At 34.9% G+C, this 27,969-nt stretch overlaps 1 protein-coding gene across 3 annotated transcripts in view; it reads left to right on the top strand.

The window, feature by feature from the left end:
• The window catches only part of LOC150103943 (locomotion-related protein Hikaru genki-like), a 228,713-nt gene that overhangs the window by 181,122 nt on the left and 19,622 nt on the right, over positions 1-27,969 (top strand). The window contains exons 1-2 of one of the 3 annotated variants that reach the window (XM_090396629.1): positions 10,016-10,298; positions 25,551-25,757. In XM_090396629.1, coding sequence (XP_090252755.1) covers positions 10,211-10,298; positions 25,551-25,757 — 295 coding nt within the window. In that variant the 5' untranslated portion in view covers positions 10,016-10,210. Of the gene's footprint in view, positions 1-10,015; positions 10,299-25,550; positions 25,758-27,969 lie in introns of those variants that run through there. The other 2 variants (XM_090396630.1, XM_090396631.1) reach the window with 2 other exon arrangements.

Raw genomic sequence — 27,969 nt, 5'->3', positions numbered from 1 at the left:
TTTTTGTGTTGCACTTATGATAACACATCAGTAAAACATTTAATTTAATGTGTTGATTTAGCACAGCAATTACGGTATTACAGTTACTCGAGCGTAAGTGTTGTCACAAACCTGTTACACAACTCGAGCACATTGAGTTCATCCATGCGAAAGTGATCCTGGTACAATATGGCCACCGTTCTCGTGGACCAGAAATTGCATCCTGTTCACAGCATTCTCAACTGCAGATCGTAACATGTCTGAAGGAATGTTGGTCACAGTCTGTGATTATGTTGATTTTTAAGGCTGCTAAATTCTAGACACCGCCACTATCGATGTTGGCCTTCAAGTAACCCCACAACCAAAATTCTCATGGAATAATATCAGGGAAGCGATGTGGCCATACAACAGGAAAGAAGCGACTAACAGCTCCTTCTTCTGTGAAGTGATGCAGAAGAGCAACTTTCCCGGTCGTGCAATGTGGGGAGATGCTCCAACTTGCATGAAAATGACTCGTCCAGACATCGTCGTTGCTGAAGTTTCTTGGTTAAAGAAACTGTTCAGCATATTTATCTTTCCATTTCGCGATATTTCTATGCGTAATAGATCAAGATGATGGTCCTGTCAGAGTGATGTTCTCAAAAAAGAATGGCCTTATTATAAAATATGCTGTAAAGCTACACCAAACGGTATTTTCGGCGAATGTAATGGCAGTTCCTTTAGTACACAGGGTGATTCGGAAACCTAATTTCGACAATTTTGGTTGCGTACAGTCCCATACAGATAAACCTGCGTCTCATCTCCCCAGAGAATTTTCCAAGGTCATGCGTCGTAGACTTCAAATATGACTAGAAACGTTAGAACAAGTGTCAGTCGCTTATCATAATCATCGTATAGCAGCTGCTTGCTGTACACCGCTGATCTTGTATGGATATAAGTTTGCGTAGGACTTTCCATACCGTTGAATAAAACATATCCAATTGTCGCGCGCTACTCCACGAGCGCTGCTATTACCAGCAACATTTTCGTGTGATCTGTCAACAATAGCGATGGCAACTTCTTCAGTTATCCATGGTCGCACCTGTTTACTTTCTCTTTCAGGTCGAATTTCCAAAGATTCTGTTTCTTCAAAATTCCGAATCATCGATCTAACTGCGTCAGCTGACATACTACCTTTACGCAAGTTCTTGGGGGTGGGGTTCTAAATTCACGAAGAGCGGCTGATGTATTGCATCCGTTAAGGTAAAATAACTTTACAAGTAACGCGCGACGGCATAAGTGAGGCTCAGGTTGACAAGAGTGTCAATATGAATGCGTTTGTGAAGTTTTCCCTTTACTCTATAACTGTCATGACACTAAAAAGAAACAGGTGTTCGATTTTATGCAAATTTTTGGCTCCCTGTGCTACAACACCGCCATTGCCCCCTACTTTTCAATCCAAGTTTTTTTCGTTTTATCTTTCCATGTCTTGATTAATCTCCCTACGAAATTTGGTGACATTCCAGTTGTTAGATCGAGCTACATCAAGGCTCTAAACACGAGAAGTTTAATTACATTCATATATGAATGTAATCTGCCCATCTGGACACCTGGACTTTTGCTCCCGATTATAGCCGGCTAAAAATTAGCATAACCTGGCAATTACGACATGCGAACGGAGTGAAGAGGGGGACGAACAAGTTCATCCCCCTCTTCACTCCGTTCTTACTTCACTTCAAGGCCTAATAACGTCCCCTAGAAAAGGAAATCGAGTCAGTAACATTGAGTTCTTTCCGCAATATAGCTGCAGAAGGTAAACTTTCAACTGTCAACGCCTAAAATACTATTTGCACGTACAAATATTGAATTAAAAGACAAAACAAATAATACTTCAGGGATCATGACCTTGATGATTGTCACCTCTTGAATAAATAGAATCGTTTCATTTTGTCGAAAAAATAAACACACTTTTTTGCAGAAACATTTGACAGCCATTATGAAGATAGTTCGTTTAAAACATTTCTTGTGGCTGAAGTCATTCAGGTATACTTCTAACCATACTTCATGGATATATTCTGTTCTGCAAAAAGGTATTGATATAGGTCATCTAGAAGCAGCTCCGATAGTGCTAGCACCAGAAAACAACAATATCCAAAGTCACCTTTCTCTCTCTCTCTCTCTCTCTCTCTCTCTCTCTCTCTCTCTCTCTCTCTCTCTCTTTCTCTCCGCAGAAATTCCTAATCATCTCCTCCAAGGACCTTTAATAAGATACAGATTAGTTACGAGGAAAACACACATGCTATCTGTAGTCATAACTCAGTTTGCTTGCATCACATATTTTCGAAAATAAGCTTGAATCTATATCACATCATCAAGTTGAACTTCATTGACAGAGTACCAAAAGGAGGTTAACAGGACCAGAGGATAGAATACCTGATCCCCAGATTACAAACACAATACCAAGATCAGAACTAGAAAAACCAAGTGTGCTCTTTTTTGCTCATAAAAGTATCACATCATCCTAAATGGATGATGTGATGTGCTTCAAGGAGAAGCACATTCTAAATGGAGAATGTGCTTCTCCTTTGTGAAAAAAGCACAAAGGAGAATCACATGGTATTCAAATCTGCTGAAAAAGGCTAGTTTTTTGAGCAGATTTGAATACCAATGTAATCTTCCGTTGTTGTTTAAGAGACTTGTGCCACAAGAGATTTCTTCAGTGACGACAAGCGTTCATTACAAAGTAGAACGCGAAGAATGGATTTATTTGAAAAAGTAAGAGCCGCATGGTGGATAATGGTGTACATAAAACAACGCAATAGTATAACTGAGGAAATATTGCAATGTTGATAATTCATTAGCTCTTTAAAAGTCGATCTTTTATTACAGGTTCGATCAACGTACCAAGAATTGAAATAAAGTCTAACTAACAGACATCTCAGAAAACTGAATTCTTTACTAGATAAAGTCGTAAGCCTCGATGGAGACACCATAAAAAAACAATAAGTTATTTTGCCAGAACCCCCCAGGTTTTATGGTTATCGAATAGCCGAATTTTAGCACACCTATTGAAATCCTAGATTAGCAACTCTCACTCATTTATTAACAATTCTTCCGATTTTCTTGATAAATTAAATTTTGTTTCCCTACAACCCAATGATATAATGATAAGCTTTGATATAGAATCTTTCTCTCTTCAAATATTCCTCTTGAGTCTTGAGGATATACTTGCTCCACTTTTATTTATTCAGCAAATTATTCAGCAAATTATCAGCGTAGTTTCCATCATCAAAAGATAAACGGTCTACTCTAATTCTACATAGTGTCTATCCGGTTCCTTGTGAGTGTCATCGTTCTTATTTGGGACAAACTGGATGCTCTCTGGAAAAGAGAATACAAGAACACCAGAAAACGTACATCAGCAACAGTAAATCTGAAAAAATCCTGCTTGCCACAACCCAGAATAGATACAGATCACCACATCCTGTTCTGAAACACGCTTACTCCATCTATGTCGGTATAAATTTCAACGTTGTTCAAGAAAGCGCTTGGAACGACTGCCTCTCTCTATCTATCTAAGATATGAGAAAGTCTTATTTTAATCACACGTAAATAATTTTTAAGAGATAATGAATTATAAATATTGTAACATTTCATCTTACGTTTTCAAATAAATCCATTTGTTCTGTTTTGCTTTGTAATTAACTATTGTCGCCACTGATGGTGGCCTGTAATATTCGGGCTGAAAGATATGGAATGGCCTTGGAAACTACAGCACATCTCAAGAGAGCATCATGGTCCAGAAGATCAGACTAGATGCCTGACACAGAATCTTCAAACTAAGGTTAATTGCGAAAGTATATGGTCATCCGGAAACGCTAAATCACAATATGCTTTACGTATTCAACATCTTCATAACAGAACAGATATGTAGATGTTGAATTGAGCAACAAAAGTATTGGAATATAAACAGAACCACCGCCCAGCTGATCTGAAATATGCCATTATAGGTCGCATCCTGATATGCATCATTGACTAAAAATAGATAATTTCATTTGTGCTAAACGTTTTGACTAGTGTACTGAGTATACGAGTCAAGTCAACAGCCTCACAGCTTTAATCAACAATAATGAACTAAATTATGTCACGAAGTGCCTACTAGATCTTCGCCTATACACTCCTGATGCATGATCCAATGCATGCTGCCGGCCTCCAGACTTATGCAAGACTCATCAATCTATAAAGATGACAGAACACATGCAAACGTGGTTTCCCAGTCTGAAATCCAAAATAAAATCATCCACATAACTTACTAATCGCGATCATCAATCGACAGACACATGTCAGAATCAGGCATTGAGCATCAGCTCCGATATCTCTTAGAAGAAAGCCTATTACGTCAGTCCATACTTCAGGTCATGCAAGCAATTTGAAACACACAGCTTAAAGAGTACTGGGATCGATGCACACAAATACACACTTATCAGATACTCTGACGAAATACTACTCTCCTGAAGCAAAATGGTTTTACGATCATCATTTCAGACGAAAAACGAAATCATATCCCATATCCGAAACGCTACGGTATTATTAACATGTAGCCATCCAAGAAATCAATACAAAACTCTTGAAATAACTGAAGAAATACCAAACAGCTACTTAGAAAAGCTTAGAAAAGCCAATTATTCAATGAAAACAGTATGTCACTCCCTAATTTATAAACAAGATATATATACTAAATTATAGTAATAAATACGTTAACTAACATCTATAAAAATATTATCTTGCGATGATATATGAGATATCAACCAGTGTGCAAATACATCGTAAAGAGAGCATCATCTAATATCTACTGTAGTGGCAAGATTAAAATATGGGAATATAATAAGAGAAAAAAAGAAAGAAAAAGAAAAATGTCTAATGGCGATATATGATCACAAAACGCTTTAAGAATCCATCCTTAGAGATTTCTGGAATACATATATGTGCATTCTCCAGCGTGTTGTAAACAAATAGGCAGACCACACATCTCAACAACTTCTCTATGAAATTGTCAACATATCTGATATTTCGAGACCGATTTGTTGTCTATTGCTACGTACCAAATCCAATAAATTAATAGCAAGAATTATGAATTGCGAAAAATGTAATAAAAATAGCAAAAATGTCAGATGATCACACGATTATTATTATTTTAAGTATTACAAATATTCCGATAAATAGAAAACATCTCTTGCCTAGCATTAACATTAATAAGGTAGAAATCTTAGCCGTCTAATCAACTTCAGAGGTAAAAATCTCCAGCTTCCGTTACTCGCCACCATTGGAATTTGAATCAATTTGCTCTCTGTGTAGAAATATGTAAGATTAAGAGATGAAGAAGAAGCGGTATTAAGAGTGAAAATGCGAGGAAAATGCTTCTGTAAGATTTCTCTTTCTGATATTTTTGAATCTGACATATCAAAAAGAGGAATAAAAATTGTTGGATAATCCATACCTGGATGAATCATAATGAAAATTTGCCCTATTCCAATGCAATTTTTGTGGACAAAGTTTGTGGACTCATTTTTAAATTATCAAAAAATCATTCTGATTAAATTATTAGCGTTAGAATCTCTCCCTGTACTAAACAGCCAATCTTGTTTTCGACATAATTATAAGAATAAAAATAACCGATAATGGATTGAGCTTTTTATATTCTTCAATTCTAAGCAAACAAACAATTTTTATGGATAAGCCATGATGTAAGCCACTCTTCAAAAATTATTATGTTCTTTAAATCCTTAGCTAAATAACAGTCAAACGACAATAATCCTTCCTAGAAGGTCGCTTGGATGCTATTATTGATAACAGCGACATCTGTTAGCAGAAAATGAGACCACCATTTTTTTTTCTTTCCCTCTCATTATTCTATTTTGTATTCGTTGATACATTTAAAAAGCAAATAACGTCTGCTTTTCATGCAACTTTTTAAAAAAAAAATCCTACAGTCCGGTACGTTCTATTGAACCAAGAGTCTTTTGAAGTGGCTTTCTTGAAAATGTGTTTTTATAGGACGTGTACGCTTCCCATTCGGTACTTCCTATTTTTCAATCAATAGCTATCACTTACGTCCCTCTGAATATTTGATCGATGAAAGTCCTTTCATCAGAATGGCTGCTTCCCCTCGAAATGTTTGTTCTTGTTTTCAAAGGGAGAGTAAGCTATGTTTACGTTGACTGTTTTCCCCCACTGCACCCTCTTCTTCCCTAGGGTTCTATGATATTAGCCGCCATTAGTAGTGTAGGGAAGCGATACGGTTTTGAGGTATAGGAATTATCCTAATTTTATTAAATGCATAGCAACTAATAGTGAGTAAATATATCTTCGAAAATATCCGTGAATTATTATATGTATAAGTGAAATGTTTTTTTTGTAGTGGAGTGGTTGCTTATGTACCATTCAATTTAAGAAAAATTTAGTAGAGAAAATGGATGAATTTCAAAATGAATAGCCAGATTCTGATTTTCAAGGCATTTAATACAGGATACTGTGATATATCTAGAAAAGATGACGAGCTATTTAGCATCTTATATCATATCAAAGTGGTTAAAGATGGCCTTACAAGTTACAGCACGGAATCAAGGATCCTTTTGATGTAATTTACGAATAGACAGAGATAATGTTATATAAATCACCACAGGATGAAAAAATATGTTTAGTATTTCTATTCAAGACTTCAAAATTTTATCTATCTTATAATCGTAAAATATAAGTTCTCCATCTATTCTGACATCTCAGGTATCAGACACTTGATACAGGATACTGTGTCCGTTTATCAAACTTGAATTAGCATGAAAAATAAGATTCTGTTCGATATCTAAATGTGGTTCCTAAATTATCTTTGCCTATCTGCAAAGTTAAAAGTACTACTATGGGTTATAAACATTTAGTTTTTGAAATTAACAAAAAAGATGCAATTTTTAAAGCGACAGTTATCACTAGTGCATTTGAAACTACCATGGCTCACTAGAGGGCACACTAATTTTAATGTATAATGTTCATCAATGAAGTATTTGTGAATTGTAGCTCGACACAGTGATTTTATGTGGGTTATATTTATTCCCGGAAACAAAACGTTCCATATAGATTCCTAAAAAAAAACATCTGCAGACCAATATTTTCATCTCTTGGACATTACATATATAACAAGGTATGTTACTTTAGTGGCAAAAAGTTCTTATCGAAAGAGCATTTCATAGGATTGTGTTTATTATCAATTCACGTCATTTCAATGTGTCTGGATAAAATATTTCTTGATCTATATCGAAATATGACACACAAAAACCCATGGACTTCAATACAAAGTTATAAAATTCAACAGAAAGCATATTACGATGCGGATTTAGTAATTCAACTTGGTAATTCAATAGAACATTGTCTCTCTTCTTCTGTTTTTTCCCTGACGTATTCCATGCGGGAGATATTTAAGCGAATCTAAGCTGAGGGGAAAAGGCAATTTTTTTTTCTTTAGTTTAAGTTGTGCTTCAAATAAAAACGAGTTCGCATCCGTAAAAGTCAAGAAACTCGGAGAGCCTCAGTTATCTCAAGAGAGACTTAGGTAAATAAGGTTTGCTGAACTATGTCTGTTTTTCTCCCATTTTCGACATTTCGTTTTAGTATAACTGGCAAAGTTTCGGATCATCTTGCTATCTCCAAGTGTGTGTGTTGAAGCAATGCGATATTGCGTTTGATGGGGCAAAATAGCCTCAAACAACCAGGTTGCTCTTCTTTTTCTACTCGGGGACGGGGGAGATCTTTAACAAAATTAAGATTTTCTTTCTTTGTATCTAGCGAATACTCTCCAGATTGCTGAGTTTCTTTTCGAAATCACTTAGAGAATTGTCTAACAGCTAAACAGATATTGAAGTACCACAAGATGAGTTAAACTAGGCATGTATACTTTATATTATTACTACAAATGTATTTATTTTTATACCTGCAATTGATCCGACAGTAAAGGAAATTAAATAAGTCATAAAATGGATACTTTTACACCTTAGTACTTTAAATAACTCCTTTATTTACAATTAGTATTATGACTCAGCATTGTGGGAGTTTTTGAATAAGTAATTTCACAAGTTTATATTTTCACTTATTTACTTGTCCAGTTTCGTTTATATCTTGGCTATTTACTATTGATTGAGATGAGGGAATCTTCATTTTATTAAAGCTTTCCTTAATTTATTTACACTTCTCTTTCTTCTTCTATTTTCTTTCCAAAAACAATGTACAGTCGGCTTATACTATCCTATCCTATTCCCTCAGCCATACGGCTAGGGGGGGGGGGGGTAACTATATGCTAGCATACTCGAGAGATGATTACAAGGGAATCATCTCAAGGGAGATGATTCCCTTGCCTTCCTTGCCGTAGTATATTTTATGACTGTAGCCGTGTGCGTTCACGGGACCTATTTGCCTGTTTTGAGGGAAGAAAAACCGGAGTTACCGGGAGGGGGAGATTCCAACTCCGTATGAGACCGGTTGACTTACCTTTAGTCGAAAGAGAGCAGATAAAGGTTCCCCACGTCACTGACGGGAATCGAACCCAGGTATTTCCGAGCAAAGGGTTTCGTCTATACTGACTGAGCTACTGAGGTTCCGATTTATACTAATATTAATATATTTTAGTTCTTACTTTAAAAGGAAGCAACTGTTTGAGAATACTACTAGGCCCTTAATTTCTGATCTTAATATATGTGTTTTTCGATACGGAAACAACTTTTTTTTTACAATCAGAATTCTCTTTCTTCTTACACCTTCCTTAAAATCGTTTAATTATGCGTCACAATATCCAGCCAAGGCAAAAAAAAAAAAAAAAAAAAAAAAAAAAAAAAAAAAAAAATCATTTGACCCAAGTTTCCTCAGTATTAATAAGATTTATTTCTCTTTCCCGTTTTCATCAGATGTGCTTATCATATAATATATATGAAAATTGCTTATGCCCAATTAGCATTAGTATAAACGGCATTATAAATAAATTCACTGATGCCTTTTCATTAATCAAAGGGTGTAGTCCTTACTTTCTTTTAACCTTGACTTTTTGGAATCGGAAGGCAGCGAGTGTCAACGTTTCATGATAATTGCAGTTGTGTGAATTCCTACTGGGCGCCATATAAAAGGTCATGCATACAATCCTAACTTGTACTTATTTATACTCTGTGTGTGTGTGTGTGTGTGTGTGTGTGTGTGTGTGTGTGTGTGTGTGTGAGCGAGCTCGCGCGCGCGCTTCCTTGAGGTTGATTATTTTCCTTCTTGTTAATATATGTATTTTTATCTTTTGTTCTGTTCTCTGTTTTTATGTTCAGGTTATATATTAGTAACTAAATTCAACTCATTCTTTGACGTAAGTAGCGATTAAAATTTACAACAGTTCATCCATGTAAAAGTAACTAATATTTGTTGACAAATAAATGCACACAATAAATTGGAATTATTCGTTAATTTCGTTTCTTGGTATACAAAGCAAACATATATTTTTTTCTTTCTTATTTATAATAGTGATAATATATTAACGCTTTATATTCCTACAAAATGCATGACGACATTATTCATTGATATAAATGTCATTTACTGGTTGGTTGGCAAATTAAAACTACTAAGTTTCAATGTATCAAAACCCCTGAGAAGGCTGCTCTCCAGCGAGACCAAACTACTCTACAGAGAAAACATTAACTCACGGTCGAACACGAAATGCTTATTCATATTTCACTGCTAAATTATCAGCGTATATTTTAGTGAAGCTACTAGAGAAAACTGAAATACATTTTCACAAAATAAATAACTTTCCCCCCACACAGTCTATAAACTGTTTCCTGCTTCTAACAGCACGCAAAAACACCTGTTGCGGTTAATGTGTCTCCAGTTCCAACAATTGACTGCTTCCATGTTTATGCTCTGACGTAAGAGGCACACGAACGACGTTTTCATTACGTCACTATGGTGACGAGTACAGAGGCTGTGAAGCGATTCAACTAGGCCTCATTCGAATATTACGTGCGGCAGCAGAGGCAGCAGTGGTCGCTGTAGTCTGTATGTGCGCGCTATCAAAAGTTGAGCTTCGCGTGGTAACAGTACATGCTGTTGCCAGACGTGCAATTTATAAATCGTGTCTTGGGTGAAAACCGCAATTACCGTTAAGTGTCGCGAGGATAATCTTAACAAGATACAAGCCAGTATTAATATCAGAGAATCTGAGTTCAATTATTAGGCCATGAGGCTAAAATATAATCTGTGGACGACTTTGGCATTTGTGTTTGTGTTCAGGATTCGTGGCCATCGAGGGATGTCGGATGTTGTTAGTGAGTAGTTGTCATCTGTTGCTATGGTTTTGAATTTCAACTAAATTTTATTTCGCAGTTATAATACGAATTTAGTAGACATCTAGAAGCACTCACGTTTTTTACAATATTGCTTCAAATATTACAATTTTTTATACAATAAGAAACCTATATATTTTAAGATTCGTTTATAAATTAACGAATTTTAGAATTTCATACAATTGAAAGTGGATTTGTTTCGTTTTTGCCGAGTGGCAATGTTTACCTTAATAAAATTTTGTTTTTCTTTCAATAATTTTTGAATGAAAGCTGGTAACAAGATTTTAATCAGAAATGTGATAATTTAAAATTCGTGTCTATAAAACAGATTTTAAAATTTGTCATCATATTACACACACACACACACACACACACGTGTGTGTGTGTGTGTGTGTGTGTGTGTGTGTGTGTGTGTGTGTGTGTGTGTGTGTTGCTATTAAACTGAAATCAGAATAGGATCGAGGGTATGTGTAACATTATAGCACAGTATGTTCTGTTATCCTAGAAGAATATGAAAAGGATGTAGATCTATTGAAAAGAATATAATACTAATTCGTCTAATATTCTTACAAAATCTTTTTTCGAATCGTAGATAAAATTTTAATTTCATATCTTTCTATCCGAGGGATACTTTTCATTCTTCTAAATACACCTGCGTCTATGTGTGTGTGTGTGTGTGTGTGTGTGTGTGTGTGTGTGTGTGTGTGTGTGTGTGTGTGTGTGTGTGTGTGTGTGTGTGTGTGAGAGAGAGAGAGAGAGAGCTTTCAGTTAATATTTCATTGGCTAATTATTAGTTCATAACAAGGGTAGAATAAATCCTGCCATTATAATCCTACGAATTATAATATCCAATATATATATAATTAAAGTGTTATTCAACATTTAAAATGATTATATAAACTATTTTTCATATTCTCTCATTCTAAAGCTCGCACAAAGTAATCAAAAATATTATGCATACAAGAGTAAAGATAAGGATGTCATTTCCTTGTTCCTCTCTAAGTTTATTTTAAGGTAAATTTTCGGCTGTGCGGATATTGAATCCATTTTCTGGCACTGAGCTAATTTCTCCGCTAACATCCAGGAAATTGTAGTTATTATTTAGTAATAGCATTGTGCATCCTCGTTTTCTACACTAATTACATTCGGTCCCCCCCGTGTAATACAGATATTCATTGTTATCATTTAAAGTGTAATTTAAATTGTTTTACAGCAAAAGCTACGAATCACAGTATGTGCATGCAATTACCTCTCTCTCTCTCTCTCTCTCTCTCTCTCTCTCTCTCTCTCTCTCTCTCTCTCTCTCTCTCTTATCTCTACATATGGCTGCTAAATGGTCGTTTACATTCTCCTAGTGGATTGTGACTCCTTTGTGAAGAGTTTGCTGATATATCTGGCTGCTTACTAGATTTTTACTTAGTGCAGTTTGCATCGTTATGAAAGTCAAGACATAAAATAGTAGAATTCCAAGTTAGATACACCAACTCAGCTTTTTTTAAATATTTTCCGGTGTTCACGTTTACTTTCTCTCCCTCTATGTATATATGCACACACACTTTATAATTGAAAAAAAAACATCTTGCAACGTTTTCGTATCATTGCCAGTAGTAGGAGATGGCAAGTAGAAATGAGGATATATCACCATAGCAACTAACCTTTGGTTATTTGGTTAAGTACGCGAAAACATGAAGCAGTCAATTCTGCTTGTTTCAGTGAGGCTTCGTTCCAACATTATATCCAAAGTACTATCTAACGCAGCTCTCCATCAACATATATCCGCCATCAGCAACACGAAATATATTTGAAAATTTCTCGGTTGTTTACTGAAATATCAAGGAATGGTCCTGTGGGGTTGGATGGTGTAAGTCAACCATTTATATTAGTTACAGAGACAGTTTCCATAGAAACCTTACTACTTTTAAGATGTTGACGGGTATAATAAAGGAGTATAGTTTTGAACTGACAAGAAGAGAAAAAAATCTATCGTTTTATGCAGTTAAAAATATATGTTTTCGTTGCCTATCCAAAAATTACTAGAAAATTCTTAGGATCATTATTTATCAAAGGTACATCTAATCATTTTTATCTATCGATAAATTAGGACTCTGTATTTTGTTGATAATAATATTTTACCCTTTTAGTTAATATGTTTTGTTATGGTTTTTATAGTTTTGTATTTAATAAAATATTGCTTTAATTGATGCATTAAATAATAATTAATATCTACCTATTCATTTTTAATCGTTCTATTATAATTTTCGAAACTAGTTTACAATAAATACACCATAAACAGTTCACAATAAGTATTATATATTAAAAGAACATGCGCAATTGCGTTCGACATCATTTTATGCACAAAGCTGGTTATAAAGTGAAGTGAATATAGCAATCGATAGAGATGTTCAAATTCTTTCGCTTAGTTTCTAAATAATAAGGCGTGGTGAAAATTCTCTAGAGGGGGGAGTTTAGTATTCTCTATGGAGACGCGTTGTTAATTCGATTTGTCTTTGTATTTTGCGAGCATTGGTACGTTTTTGTGTTTGTTGTATGATTGAGTCACTGTGACAATGCGGAACACAAACATCGAATAAATCATTGCTCGAATCGGCCTTTTGATCCGTATCCCTAACATCTACCCGAAGAATGTCTTTTCGGTGTAAGTAAAAGCAATGAAGCTCTCATGACATTTATTATAACCAACGCCCTCTATTGCAGGTATTGGAGGCGCGTTTTTTCTCTCTAGTGAAAAAGACAAAGCAGACCGCACTAGGTATAGTTGTTTGAAGAAATCCCTACAGACAAACTAACGAATGAGTTACAAAAGAATCGGGACTTTCTTTCTGTTATTGAGATTGAAAATCGCTGAATTATGTGTAAAGAATCTATCTACAATATCAGAAATGTTTTTAAAAGTTAAGAATACTGATTTCAATTTTTTAAAATTTAAAATATTTAAATACTACACAGATACACCTGAATGAATAGATGTGTGACAGATAGGAATGTATTATATCCCTCGTCTTTCATTGTACAGTTCCATCAAAATCTTCTTTAGTAACGAAAGAAGCTTCGTGCTGGTGCTTAACAAACAAATGATGTCTAGGTTTAAGGCTTCACCAATGACTGAACTCTCTTCACGACACCACACACATGCGTGCGAGCACAATTTTAACATAAATACGCCAAAGGTAATAAAAAGAAAATAATCGATAACACTCAGGTTAAAAATGGGAATATTGAATTCAATATTCCTTCTGGATTTAGCGAAAGAGTAGGAGTCAGAAGGATGTACGAAGAACAGTTCTGGAATACTTATAGTACACAAATAAATAGTCCGCAAACCAGCAAAATATTTGAGTCTATCAGCGTAGTTTTTATGCGCATGAAAACGAAATTTGCGTTTGGTTTCTCCATCTACTTTTTACCTCTCTTAAGACCATAGTCTGTTATCAGATGATTTGATTTAGGAAAATGCTTCATTTGAATTATGTAAGTAGAAAACTGTATTGTATATTTTATTTCTGGAGGTGTTTTTGCTTTGTATTTGCAGTAGCCTAGATGGATCAATAAGCTATAGTCCTTAAGGGATCGAAAATGATTATCTTGTGAGTTGGGCAACACAGGATTCCTAATTCACTGATTTTATAAATGCTTTCCGCAGCTGAGTGTGGGATTTCACCATGATCTGTCGGCTGCTGTTTCATACGAAGAGGCTTGGTTTTTATTTTCTTTAGTACATTCAAAGTTTGTAACGTTAATATAGAACAACATTAACAGAAATACTGGCTGCGCTTCAACATCCGCCATTTTTATACCATGCGACGTCTTTCACCACTTTGCAAAACTAAGAGTAACATCTCACAAGGCGTTTTCATTTTTTCCCCTTTATCCTCAGGTATGAGGACAACATACAGAGAAAGGAAAGAATCACCATTGCGAATCCCTCATTTACCCTTAACCTCTTAACACAATCCCACCCTCTCTCTCTCTCTCTCTCTCTCTCTCTGTACGGACAGCTGAGTTCCCCATCTACAAACTCAGATTTTTTCCTCCTCCAAGACAGAAATCCACCTATAGAAATGCATGTAATCCACAGACACAATACACGGAGGTCATACCTTTAGCTGCTTAGACCAATAATAATAATAATAATAATAATAATAATAATAATAATAATAATAATAATAATAATAATAATAATAATAATAATAATAATAACAACAGTAATTAATCTATTCTCTTCAAATTGAAAGCAAATTACAGTTTTTAGTTGATAGGAAGTTCATTTGACTTTCAGATATAACTTTGATAAGATAGTTAAATAACATAAAAATTCTCTAGTAGTGATAATCTCGTTAACAGAGGACGCTGATTGAAAGACCAAACTCGGTTGAAGGTTTGTGTTAACCTATGTATGCTATCAATTAGACGAGCTTTACGTCCTCTACAACTACCCAGAAGATTTCATTGAAAAATAAAATTAATTAATTCTGTTTTAATTACATTCGTATACCTAAATCAAATTCATTAAGCAAAATAAAGTAAAAGAAAACATAATCATTCGACTCCTAACCAGAAAGGCAACCGGGAAATAATCTTTCTCTCTCTCTCTCTCTCTCTCTCTGTCTCTGGATTTTTTTCCGATAATATCGCATTACTTGACCTTCGACAGCTAAAAAATCTCTACAAATCTATTTCGTCATTTTTCGGTGTTCACAGAATTTCCAAGCACGAATTGACTAATCTTGTTTTCACTTATTGCCGACTCTAGACGTAATTTAACCTTTTGCTCCATCATCATTTTTTGCTTTTTCCCGTTCTTCTTTTGACAGCGGAGCGTCATCTACAGATCAATCTTTTCCCCCCTTTTTTCTTCCCTATGTACTAACTGTAAACTGACGCCTCCTTCAATTTTTTTCGCCGTTCTTCATCACGAAGAGATAATGATATAGAAAATGTTTATCACAAGAGAATCGCCGGCAAATAGCGTTACATTTGACAGAGGTACGTGCCGACCAACAACGAACAGACTTATCTTGTCTGATGTCGATATAAAACGTCTTGTCAGCGGAGTAGAAGAAGATGAAATTTCTTTAGACGTGACTATTTTGCCGTAATGGACAAGACGAAATAATATTTTTATCAGTTTCCGTGAGTTCATCACTCCTAACATATTGAATAGTTGACAACGAAATTCATTGCGTTTAAGGTGTTTTCGTACTGGTAAACAAGAAAAATGAATGCTCTTGATAAATATTTTAGGAACTCAGTTTCTGCGACAACACTGGTATATTCATGATTGAATTTCTGACAATCGGTTTAGGGACTACAGCGTATCCATTATTTCGATACTGAAATGATTCTCTAAAGAGGATGCATATACTACCATTCTTTTTTTTGTGCGCTTTCTGGACGAATTTACTTAATTATGGCAACTGATCCTTTTAGATCTACTTTCGAAAACAAAAAACATACGGTCAGCCAGTTGTCGATTCTTTCTTTTCTTAATTCGATTCTATTAATAGTCCATACAGAGATGAATTCAGTTATTTCAATTCAGTTTTCGAAACACATTTCATATTTCAAAAATGCTAAGCACAGTATTGAGAAACGGGAGCTTATTTACAATTGGGCAGCAGGTAAGTGACTACCATTGTGGTTTTAAATTTAATTGTTATTCTTCTTTCTTTCTTCAGCGTATGTTGATACAACGGCCCCGAGAACCTTTTTACAGGGAAATACGGCACCATCTCAATCCCCCCCCCCTTAATTTTATCCGGGTTCTGGATAACTGACGAATCAGGCCTATGGATAGATCTTAAGTATTCCTGGATGTAATCCGTCTGTGTGGCCGATTTGCCTGTTCTGGGGGACGAAAAACTCGAGTTTCTGGGTGAAAAAAACCCTGCCTTCTCCATATGAGATCGGCTAACTCACCTTTCGTTGAAAGAGACTAGATAAAGGTTCTCACTTCACGGACGAGAATCGAATCCAGGTCTTTCCAAACAAAGGGCTTCGTCTATACTGACTGAGCTACGGAGGCTCTTAATTGTTATGAAAATGTGTATCTGAAGATGCAAAAACAATTTCTTCATTAGTGGAGAAATGGCTCTTGAATTTCAGACAACCTCCTACTTTTTCAGTAATTACCTCATTTCATATATTTTTAGAAGATGTGTTTATTCTCATTTTCGATAATGTAGCAAAGTCGATGAATTATCTAATGGAAATAGGCCTGCAGAGGTCACAGAAGGAAAAGTCTTCTCTCTCCTCACACAAACCTGATTGTATTGAGATTCTGCGCATATCTTAAGCAGCTATATCCATCTTTAATGAACGTTCAGTTGAATAATAAGACATCTTTGATGGAAGATGAAGTAAAAATTATTCATTTTAATTTTTTTTTGCAATGTTTTAATTTTTTTTCCCAATAATTGGATTTGAAGATTAAAATCTGTGCCTATGATGATAATGATGATAGAAAAACTGCTAAAGTTTCTGGATTGTTTAATCCTAAAAAAAGTATTCTCCATGAAAACTTGGATTAAGGGAAAAAATAATTTTGATAATTTTATATTTGTCTCTAGTGATTCAACTATCTCGAATATACTTAAAATACGGTTATTAATTATATATATATATATATATATTAAATTTTCCCATTCAAAATTTTGGCGTTTATATTTTATTTTAACTTATATACAGTTAATTAAATAAATTTGTGTGAGTGAAATTAAATTTAATTAAGCAAAAATAACTGAATTTAAGTAAGATGTCTCTATGTAGTATTGTAGGAAAGCTGTTTGCTTCCATGCGTTAAACTGCCAGAATAAAAACGATTTTGTGCTTTGTTTATCAGCCGGCTGTATGTTAAGAGTCCTTAGTACACGCAAGTTGGATTTTCTTACTGGAAATCTGATGAAACTGATGAAATTCATCCTTAGAACTGGCATTTCAGACAACAGTATATACATGTTAGAGTTTAGTACCACAAGATGTCGGCATTTGCCTGACATTCTCTCTCTCTCTCTCTCTCTCTCTCTCTCCCTCTCCCCTTAATAACTGAATTTAAGGTGTTTCTGTGTAGCGCTGTAGAAAATATGTTTTTTTTTATCATGGCACCTGACTACTACGAGAATAAAAACTGTTTTGAGCCTTTTTTTAGCCGTGCTTTGTTCTTTACAGTCTTGCATTCAACTCTTAGTGACGGCTAAGGGTAAAGTCAGCCGTCACTAGATCTGCGAAAAAAACTAGGGAAGAAGCAACTCCTCTTATTCCAGTCGAGAATAAAAAAAACTTAGAGATAAAGAGTTTCTGAAACTAGGTTTCATGTTGCCCCTGATATCAAATAGCAAAAAATAGATGTTTATTAGGTAATAGAGTTACCCCGATATTCAACTAAATGATAAGTTAAATGGATGATATAAATTGTTTAATTTATATTAAAAACGTAATTAAGAAGCATACCTGGTTGTCTAACCCCCACACACACACGCGCGCGCTCGCACAGTTCGAGCTTCAATAATGGCAATACGTCATCCTAAAATAAGTAAGAAAAATGGACTTGCTTTCTTTCCTAATGCCTTTTCGCTAAGTAACTACTCAAACGATCGTGTCCTGTTTGGAAGATGAAGCTATTGAAACAGTAACCTCGTTATATTTATCTGTGGCGAAATATTTTATTATAATACATATTTCTGAAGTGTCCTGTAATCCATAGCTGCTTAAAAATACATCTTTTCCCGTCACCGTACAAAAAGACTACTCTTTTCCTTATCGATTATATCATCAGTCTCTTATCAAACAAATATTGATGACAGGTTGCTGGATTCCATTTCTCTAAGCTTCTGCTATTTATTCCTTTGCTTTGAACCACTATTCATCCGGAATATAATCTAACTTCTCTTACGTAAGTAGGGGAACTTTTTTCCTTTCATAGGCTTCTTGGATTTTTTGAAAGCCGTTCACCCCGATGGTAAAATGGAAATCGGATGAGGACCTTTAAAAAATACACCGTCTGACTATTTTTTCGGGCATCCCTTGCAAAAAAAAGCTGATACAAAGCATTTGGTTACTTTAGTCCTTGTTTATATCGCATTTGTCTTACTTCGTCTGAGAAAGTAGATTTGAGGGAATCAAATTTTTTTTTCTTACATACTTGGTTGGCAACCTTTCCGGTAACCCCCTCCAAGAAAGTCTCCAAATTGTTCCCATGAGCCCGCGTGTGTGTGTGTGTGTGTGTGTGTGAAATAAAACTTTTTCATCACAATGGGATAGTCGTTTCCATTTATTTTTTTTACAACTTTCTGCAAGTTCAATTTACCAAACGCTTTCTCAATGTTTTCTTTTTCGATTAATGACACTTATATACACTAATCTGAAAAAATATTAGGATCACCATGTGTTCTGGTATTTGTGATGATGGGGAATAATATGAGTATTCACCACAATAATATGAGTAATATGACTAAGTGTGTATTCAGGTAGTTCGGCAGCTTTTTATAATTCCCTTACTGTATCATGTTGTGTACAATTTGACATTTCAGTTGTTTCTTGGACACTTTCACTTAAGACTATACATATATTGTAATCCCCTAGTCATAAAATTTAGATTACTGTTCCTTATGGTTCCTATTATCGTCATTGTGGTTACTAAGGTTACTATATCATCACCACTGTGGTACTATGGTGACTGTCGTTACTGCAACCATTATTTTGGTAATGATAAAACAATTGGTGATCCATATAGACCTCCATCAACTTCACTGCTGGAAGCATAGCATCACGAAAGGTTCGTAATGATGATGGAGCGTCTTTAATCTTTTCCGTGGGATACAGGCGTCCTCAAAAAGATACGGGAAAGTATCTTCTATCATGAATGGTTTCTTCTTTGAAATAAGAGGAGATTAGTCTTTCATGAAACAATCAAAGATTGTTTCTCGAAGTCCAGTAATATTCGAGTAATATTTCAGGAGGTTCAGAATTGCATCTCTCTCTCTCTCTCTCTCTCTCTCTCTTTCTCTCTCGATGATTTCATGTTTTTTTTTCATCTTTCCTTGCTATTTTCCTTTGAATACTTTTTTCCGAATATCATTAGATAGGAAGCATTTAATTTGTTCCGATGATTTAGAATTGTCCGCGCGGTTAGCCGAGTGGCTAGGCACTTCGCAACCATTTGCCTTGGAAAGGAATGTCCTAGGTTCGATTCCGTCGACGACGGGAGGAGCTTAAGGATCTTTCTCAGATATAGTCAAGTTAGCCCGTCTTGGGAGTGGACTGCAGGGGTTTTCTCCCCAGTTTATCTGAGAGAAATCGGCCTCGTGAACACGAGCATCTACAGACATAGGACACACCGGGAGGCATAGGGCTAGCCACTCCATCCTCGGGACGGGTACGGTTTAGAAGGACTAAGGATAGCCCCGTAACAGGCCATTAGGGCTAATACATGAAGGGAAGAAGATTTAGAATTATAAATTCTCAATAACCTTTAATCTGAGATATCTTTAATCTTTAAAAGTATCTGTGGCATAACTATAAATAATAAATTACACGATAACCACAGCAATTAACTTTAAGAAATAAAGGTACAAATATTTCGTACTGAAATTAATACACCATCAGTATAGACAACAAACAGTTCAAAGGAATGGAATACAAAGCACATAATAGTCGGCGGATTACCAATTAAAAATGTCGCGTGCAAGAAATTAATATTAATAATATATTATTAAATATTTCTTAAAAACTCTTTCTTTGATGGTTACATAAGATAAGAATCTCACAAACGTTTGAGAAAGAGAGAGAGAGAGAGAGACAATCGTTTCAATTCAGATTTGGCCGATGTAAAAGGGCTTCGCAACTTTCTTTGAAAAGGTGTTCATATTTAAACTTGAATCTATGGAGAAGACGAGCTTTACTCCACTGGATATTGTGTTTAGTGTCAATACTATGTTGTGCCAGACCAGACTTTTCAGGTTTCATGTATTCGATATAATAATGATGTTCCTTCATTCTTGTTTCCACAGAACTGCCTGTTTGTCCAGAGTATGTTAGGATTACATTCACACAGTATCTCTTAAACGCTAGCTAATGATAGAGGTGACAGTTTGTCTTTTGTAGACGGCAACAGATGAGAAATTTTGTTGATAGGAAATATGTGGGAATGAGATGATATTTCTTCAAAATTCTGCCAATCGGTTTTTAAGAATTATTTAATAATATTTTATTAATATTATTTTCTAGTACGCGGCAACAGTTTTTAATTGGTAATCCACCGAATGTTATGTACTTTGTATTCCATTCCTTTGAACTATTTGTTGTCTACACTGATGGTGTACTGTTAATTTCAGTACGAAATATTTGTACCTTTATTTCATTAAAGTTAATTGCTGTGGTTATCGTGTAATTTATTATTTATTATCTGAGATATCTTTATTTCTTTATCTTGTAGGCCAGCGCATCATATTCTTTCACAATGAATAAACTTTACAATAGCTGTGTACAATAAATAAAATCGTCTTCAGATCATCACTCAGCTCTTCTGTTGTCTTCTACTTCAAATGAAATACTTTCACTCATTCTTCTTTATTTGTCTCTTCACCTTTGAAGCGAATTTTCTTACTGTATCAACTGGAAGATTAGAACTTCAGAATAAACGTTTTCTTATAAATTACAAGATCCTCATCTTACATATTTGTCATTATTTCGTGCATTTAATTCCAAATTCAACATAAATGGGTCGGTACGTGGATTCATTTTAAATTGGACAAAAGAAAAGCCCATCTTTTTCTCTGTATCCTGGTCTGTAGATGTGTTTATTTTTCTGACTGTTTAAGAATCACGAACGTGTTTTCCGCTATCAGGTACGCTGCTTCATTTTCTCTCCCGCATCGATTTCTCATTCCTGTGACACCATTAGTACAAACGGAAGCTTTATTTAAGGATTTCTCCACGATTTACTAAAATATCATTTCAATAATGTTTGGGGTATTACACTGTACACTAAATAAATCCATTCTCAAATAATTCTTTACCAGGCTAGGATAAACAGGACAATTTCCTTTTCTGTCGGCAAAATCTATTTCAAATTTGGTTAGGGGATTACAGGCATTTTACCAAATATATTAAGAGAATTGAATGACTTCACTATGCCTTAAAATGGCTAGTATATCAAAAGGTGACTCGTACATTTCGGAAAATTAAAACTTTACCAACATGTCAGAATTAGGAAATAAAACGTCGAAGTTCTATGATTAGCAAAGTGTTTGTGTGTCCAAATTAGGATTGCATAAAAATATCATTCATAATCTCATTTATTAATCAAACTGTATTATACGTCTCAAAGAAGCATAAATAATCCATTTCTACTTTGTGAACCGGAAGAGATATTGACGTACTTGTTGTATGAATTATAACAGTACAGAATAACCCAACCACCGGAATTCTAGAAAGCCGTAACCATTTTTCCAGCATTCTTGATCTTTTCCTAATCTTCTCTATTCCAATGAGAATAGAGGTCATTTCCTCTGTTGTAGAAGACATTTTCTACGCCGGCTCTCATTGTTGTGTATTGGCGCTAAGACATCTTGCTTTCATAATTTCTGCTCACCTTTTCCGTGCAAAGCCTGTCACTTGCATTCTTCTAATTCACAGCAATTGCTCGGAACAAGTCAAGAAATAAATTGAATGAAACATGGACCTTCACTTCCAATTTCACTGAAATCCTTCCTGTTATCTGAACGGTGATATTCTATTAAGCATATTAAGGAAATTAATTTTAGGGTATCTTGGGTACCTTGGGAGAAAATCTCCAGCTTCACTCTAAGACTATCCAAACATTCACAAGTTGCAAAACCCATATAAAATACCTCTATTACAAACGACACAAGATTATTATCCCTAATCAAGACATTTAGTGGCAACTTCTTGCTATTTATTCTTCCGTTCCTCACATCCAGATCGTTGCCACAATAGCATCGGTTTAAACTCCTGAGATCATTCTTATCATTAAATTTAAATTATATCCTATGGCTCGAATGGCTGGAGATAATTTGTCCTATGGGAGGACAAATTACCTGTTTCCTTACGAATAAGAGGATAAGGCATACTTTCTTTTTCACTTGAAACGCAAGAGGTATCTTGGTTGTCACAAATAATAAACGATATTTTTGTTACGATGTCATCATTATAATTGTTCTTAAAATGTGTACTACAGAATCAATCCATCTTGGGTTATCTCTGCGCAGTGTGACTCATTCAACAATCGATCACGCAATTTTTAGGAAGATAAAACGTTTTTTATCTTCCTAAAAGGAAGATAAAAAACGTTTCATGTTATCTTGTCTTCAACCCCCCCTATCTCTATCTAAAATAATGCAAAGTCCATCAACAAATCCTTATTTAAAACATTTAAAAATCACGTTAATTATACACTGGTCTTCAGAAGCTAACGAGGAACACTATTTCTGAAGATTATAACGGAAAATTCAAACGAATCAGCTTGTGACAATTTGTATAACTGACGATTTCGAGTACAAAGCGGATACACATTCAGATTTTCGACTCACATGCAAAGGGGTCACGTGGTAGCACTCAATAGGACAAAAGGCTGCGCAATTGTGTTTGAAGGAAGCTCCTTTCAGGATGGAATAAAGCTACAAAACGGAATGTCTTGTAATGTATCAAACACATCATCTAGGTGATTTCATGAGGGTTAATAAAGAATCATTGAAAAGCTTGAAAAATGAATGACTGATATTGTCAGAGAGTTTGGAATCTCACATGGCGTTGTATCCAGGATCTGGGTAGCGTTTTAAACCAATGGAATGTGTTCCAGACCTTTTACAAAGAGGTCCCTCTCGCTCTACCAAGGAGCATGAAGATAGATATTTCGTTATGCCAACAAAATGTAATTGACGCACTACGACAGGTCATCTTAATATTCGACTCCATTCAAACACAGGTACGCGGATATCCCACAGACCGTGGAAAGATGCTACGACAAGTAGCTTATACGCACAGTGGCCTATACAGCATGTAGTATGCGTCTCTTTATCCACAGCTCATCATAGAGAATGTTTTCAATGGTGTTGTGTCCATAACAATTGGACAACACTTGAATGGGCTAATATATTCTTTACAAATGAGTGTGATTTTAGTCTTTCCTCCGATTTTAGACGACACATCATTTGACGTGAAAGGCTCTCTGTCCTCTCTCATTGCATTGGATCTCTTTCCATCCTATCCACATCATAATAATATTCAAAGTCATATATATTACAGCTGCATTACATCCTTTCTTATATGTGATGTTTAAAAATAACACGAGCGAGAGAACAGTTTTAGTATTTTAATGTATTCAAAAACGTCAATCATTTATTTTTGTTTTATTTTATTTCTAGTTTTAATTCTAATACATTTTGGCTAAAGACTCTTTTCTTGAATATAGTGCAACATTTGGAAACATCTAAAATCACTTTATTCAGAAGCTACTTTATCTTTTATTACATATTTCCTTATGCATTACTGTGACCTCTGTAAAATGGAAGATGTGTGAGACTGCATCAATTTGCGTTATATTGGGAAAATATTCAGCAAAATGAAACGAATACGATATGAGAATAGAACATCCTTCAACATCTCGAAACAAAGTGTGATAAACTGTAGTGTTGCTGAGAGTGCTAACTCACGGAACATTCGCTGCAGTAGAATATTTCATATGAAACTTACGACACCATACGGACTAATAATTTAGATACAATTCTCCTATTTTGACACTTTGCATATCAAAAAGCCCTAAATTAATGGTTGTGAACTGATGGAACTTTCCCCATAAGATGTATTAATCAGGATCTTAGAAAATATTTTTGTTTGAAATAAAATAATTAATTAAAAATTACTAATGATTATTATCATTAATAATAATAATAATTAATAAAGCTAACGCCTTTTATTCCCTTATAGGGAGTAGGCAAGGCCTTTAAATCCTACCTAGCTTTTGGAGGTTGAGTGAGCAGTTCAGTCTCCACCAGTAGCCAATTAGAGATAGCTGGCCCATATCTATCACTAACTAAAGGCGGCCACCAATGAAGCAAGTGCTGCCATTTCTCGGTACCGTAACAGGATATGTTACTCCCTGAAATAATGTGGCTTCTACGGTCTATTTTCTTGAGTTTCCGGGAAAAAATACCCGCTTTCCCGTGCCAGACATTGACTAACTCGGGAACCGATCGAAGAAAGGCTTAGAAAAATTTCCTCCACTCGGCAACTAGACTCGAACTATTAGTTTATCTTCTGGCGGCCTTGTACAGAGAATGCAAGGGCCACTTCCATTGAGCCATACAGGCCTACTTGAAATAAAATATTTCAAAAAGTCTCAAAAACTTATGATAATCAACTCTTTTCAATTTTTTACCTTCATAACAATTGAAGCAAATAATATACGCTTTATGTTAAAAACAATGAAGAGCGAATTCAATATTTTTTTTATCGAAAATTACCATTAAGTTTTGCTTTGAGACAAGATCACCATTGAGAAATGCTACAGTAAATCATGAACTAAGATGAAAACGTCAAATGGAGATATGCCGTAATGTGACGTTTGTATTTTCGATATTAATATTCATGTTAGAAACTCCATAGCTCAATCGATAACAACCGTAGAATTTGGTTGGAACATTTCGTTCGAATTCTGGCTAGTGTGCGCAGAACGTTTCTAAAGACTTTTAAGATGAAGGCGTGTTAACCAGTCTCATAAGGCAGTGGAGGTTTTTTATTCGCAAAACAGGCATTCTAGCCAGAAAGTATACGCAACTGACAAGCATATAAAACTATGAAGATAAGATTAGCGGCCCAATCAAAGCATTAATTAAGTTTCTACGCTGCCAAATTACTTGTCTGTGACAGGCCATTGAGGCTTAACACTTAAGGGGAAGATGAAGATAAATTACCCGCTTTCTTCTCCCTCTCTCAACGTAATAATGCTAAAATTTTCCTTTCATCAGATGATAGTTTTATCACTAACTATTCAGGGTATATCTCCCAGTATCTATCAGTTCATCTATTTCCATTTACTATTGTTTTATAATTCATAACTAAAAAAAAAGAAATAAATAAAACTAAAAACTTCGTCTGTCCATTCGGATAAAATAAAAGATCATTGTGTGTTTGCAATACTTGATATAATTCGCGTCTATTTTCCTGACATTTGTCTTTTTTCTTTATTTTTGTCCCTAGAGGGAGACACCATAAGTAAAGATGGTTGTGCACCACCGGAAGTGACAGTTAATGGAACTGCGGTACCAGGATCTGGAGGAGGTGATTTCACTTCAGTCCAAGAAGTCCAGTTTCTAGGCATGGTAGGACCCCAAGAACAAAAAAGGATTTGTAAAATAAAATGTCTCAATGGAGTATGGGTGGGCCCATTATGTACCGTAGATGAAGGTAAATTAGTATTTAATATACATTATCTAGTGGAGTTGACACTTTTTGAGCCTAAATTAAGTTTTTTTTTCTTTTTTAGATCGGTCATTATAATAACAAAATGTTCTTTTATTGTTTCTTGAGAAATGTGAGCAATTTAGTTTCTCAGCTGCGCTTAAGTTTCAACTTCGATGACATTTTTTAATATGAGAAATTTGTACCATAAATTTCATGTTCAACCAATTTTTCTTGGAGGTCACGTTTTGAAACCTCTCTAAGAGAATCCCGTGAAGCGATGTTGGCATTTTACATTAATAAAAAAAATCGATGACTATAGAAGTGTGAAGTTAGACTTGAATTTTTTCACGTTTTACTTCAATTCGTTCGTTTTTGTAGCGGACGATGCATCCATGAATCATGAGTACATCTTGTTAACTTCCATGAGAGCATGCAATAACCCTAGTAGCTCACATATCCAAGCGCACGTCAGCACATAGGGCAACTTCAAAATGATTTTTTTTTTGTTTCGAGATGTGAGCCTATCTATTCTCATGTCATTGTTATGAATCGATCTCTCTGAAAGAGATTCGTCTGTGGATTTTCGAACCCTCATATTTCAATACTTAAACTCAAATCCATCCTTTGTCCCTTTGACCCAGGATATATAAATCGTGAATAACATTCGTAGTCATATATGACTACTGATGTTATTGACGATTCTGTAGATGTTAGACCTTTTACGCAAGCTAGATGTTTACACTAAGTGTAAAAGATCTATCCTGTGTTATAGACAATGAAAGAATGTTGGTGCTGTTTGGAAGTGCCAGTCCGTCTTCATAGTGGATAAGAAACAGTTCATGAACACCCCCACAGTTTCGCAGGTAGCTGTGCGATGTTCAAGAATCCAGTACAGAAAGAAAGTCCTGTCGTTAGCACATCACTAGCTATTGTCGAAATCGCGATATGTTCAGGATTGTTCTCGAATTATAAAAGTCAGGAAATGCTCCAAAACACACACATTTCTGTAATGATTGAAATGTAAATTTCACACTAATTATTATTATTGCGTTATACTTCCAAGTAGTCCAACGACTCATCTTGGCAGAGAACTCCACACTATATTACGTGATCCCACTACATCTACGTACAACGCCGCCATCTACCACCAATAGTATTTTTGTCTGTAGATTTCGTGTATTGTTTTTTGACTCTGTGCTTATATGTGAGATGAAAAACTCGGCGACTTTCGTATGGTATGGGTTAATTCACCTTCAGTTAAAATATCTACATAAAATTCCTCTCGTCACGAGTAGAACTCTTCCAATACAAAAGCTCAGTGGCTTAAAAAATTACTCAACATTTTACCAGATAAACAAATCGTGACTGATGTCTCAAGTACCTTTAAAAGCCTTTTCCTATTTTTTCATATTTATTTAGGCTAGTCATTCATAAACAACAGGGAACAACGGGAATGATGAAGGTGCAAATATTTCCTCATATAAAGTGTGGACTTGGTTTTGATATTCCCCTTCTTTAGAGCATTTGCATATTGATTTCGGTAGCTAACATTTAACTGATGCAAGAATTATGCCACTGATTCCGTTTCTGGTTTGTGCTCTTCCAGAACTTTAAGAATTCTTCGTATTTGCTAGTCGCAATAAAAAGAAAAAAAAATCAATCAATTTCTATGAATATGAAGATGATAATTTAGGTTCTTTTTAAAATGTACAGGTATTGTTTTTCATTCATACAAGTAATAATAACTGTTAATATCTCTTCAAGAATTCTAAGAGTTTCATTCCGTTTCTTTTATTTTATTTGTAAAATGAAATAAAACATATCACATCTGTATATATGAACAATAAGTAATAAAACGACTTTTATGACAGACTATAAAAATCGTAGTTTTCAAGAGATGAACTAGCATCTCGTTGTAATTTTGTAACATCTAATTAGTCATTTCTGCTAATCAATTCTACAGTTAAAACTGCACAGAGTAAGTGTAATGACAGTGAGAAACAACGTCTTATGTTTAGGAATGTTAATTGTCATAGGAGATGCTAAAGCTTTCATTAACATTTAAAATCCCTTGATAAATTAGAGATTAATAAAGTAATCAGGAAGCATATATTATAATAACTGTCAATCAACTGCGTGTGTGCTGCGGACCATTTCTATTTGAAAATGACTAACTTTAGCTTCAGTTGAAAACTATGAAAATATTCCTTGTTTT

The sequence above is a fragment of the Typopeltis vanoorti genome, chromosome 8 (genome assembly GCF_054136105.1).
Source record: "Typopeltis vanoorti isolate ZY-2024b chromosome 8, IOZ_Tvanoo_1.0, whole genome shotgun sequence".
Lineage (NCBI taxonomy): Eukaryota > Metazoa > Arthropoda > Arachnida > Uropygi > Thelyphonidae > Typopeltis > Typopeltis vanoorti.
Note: the sequence above shows the minus strand (reverse complement) of the source record. Positions and strands in the feature narration are given on the sequence as shown.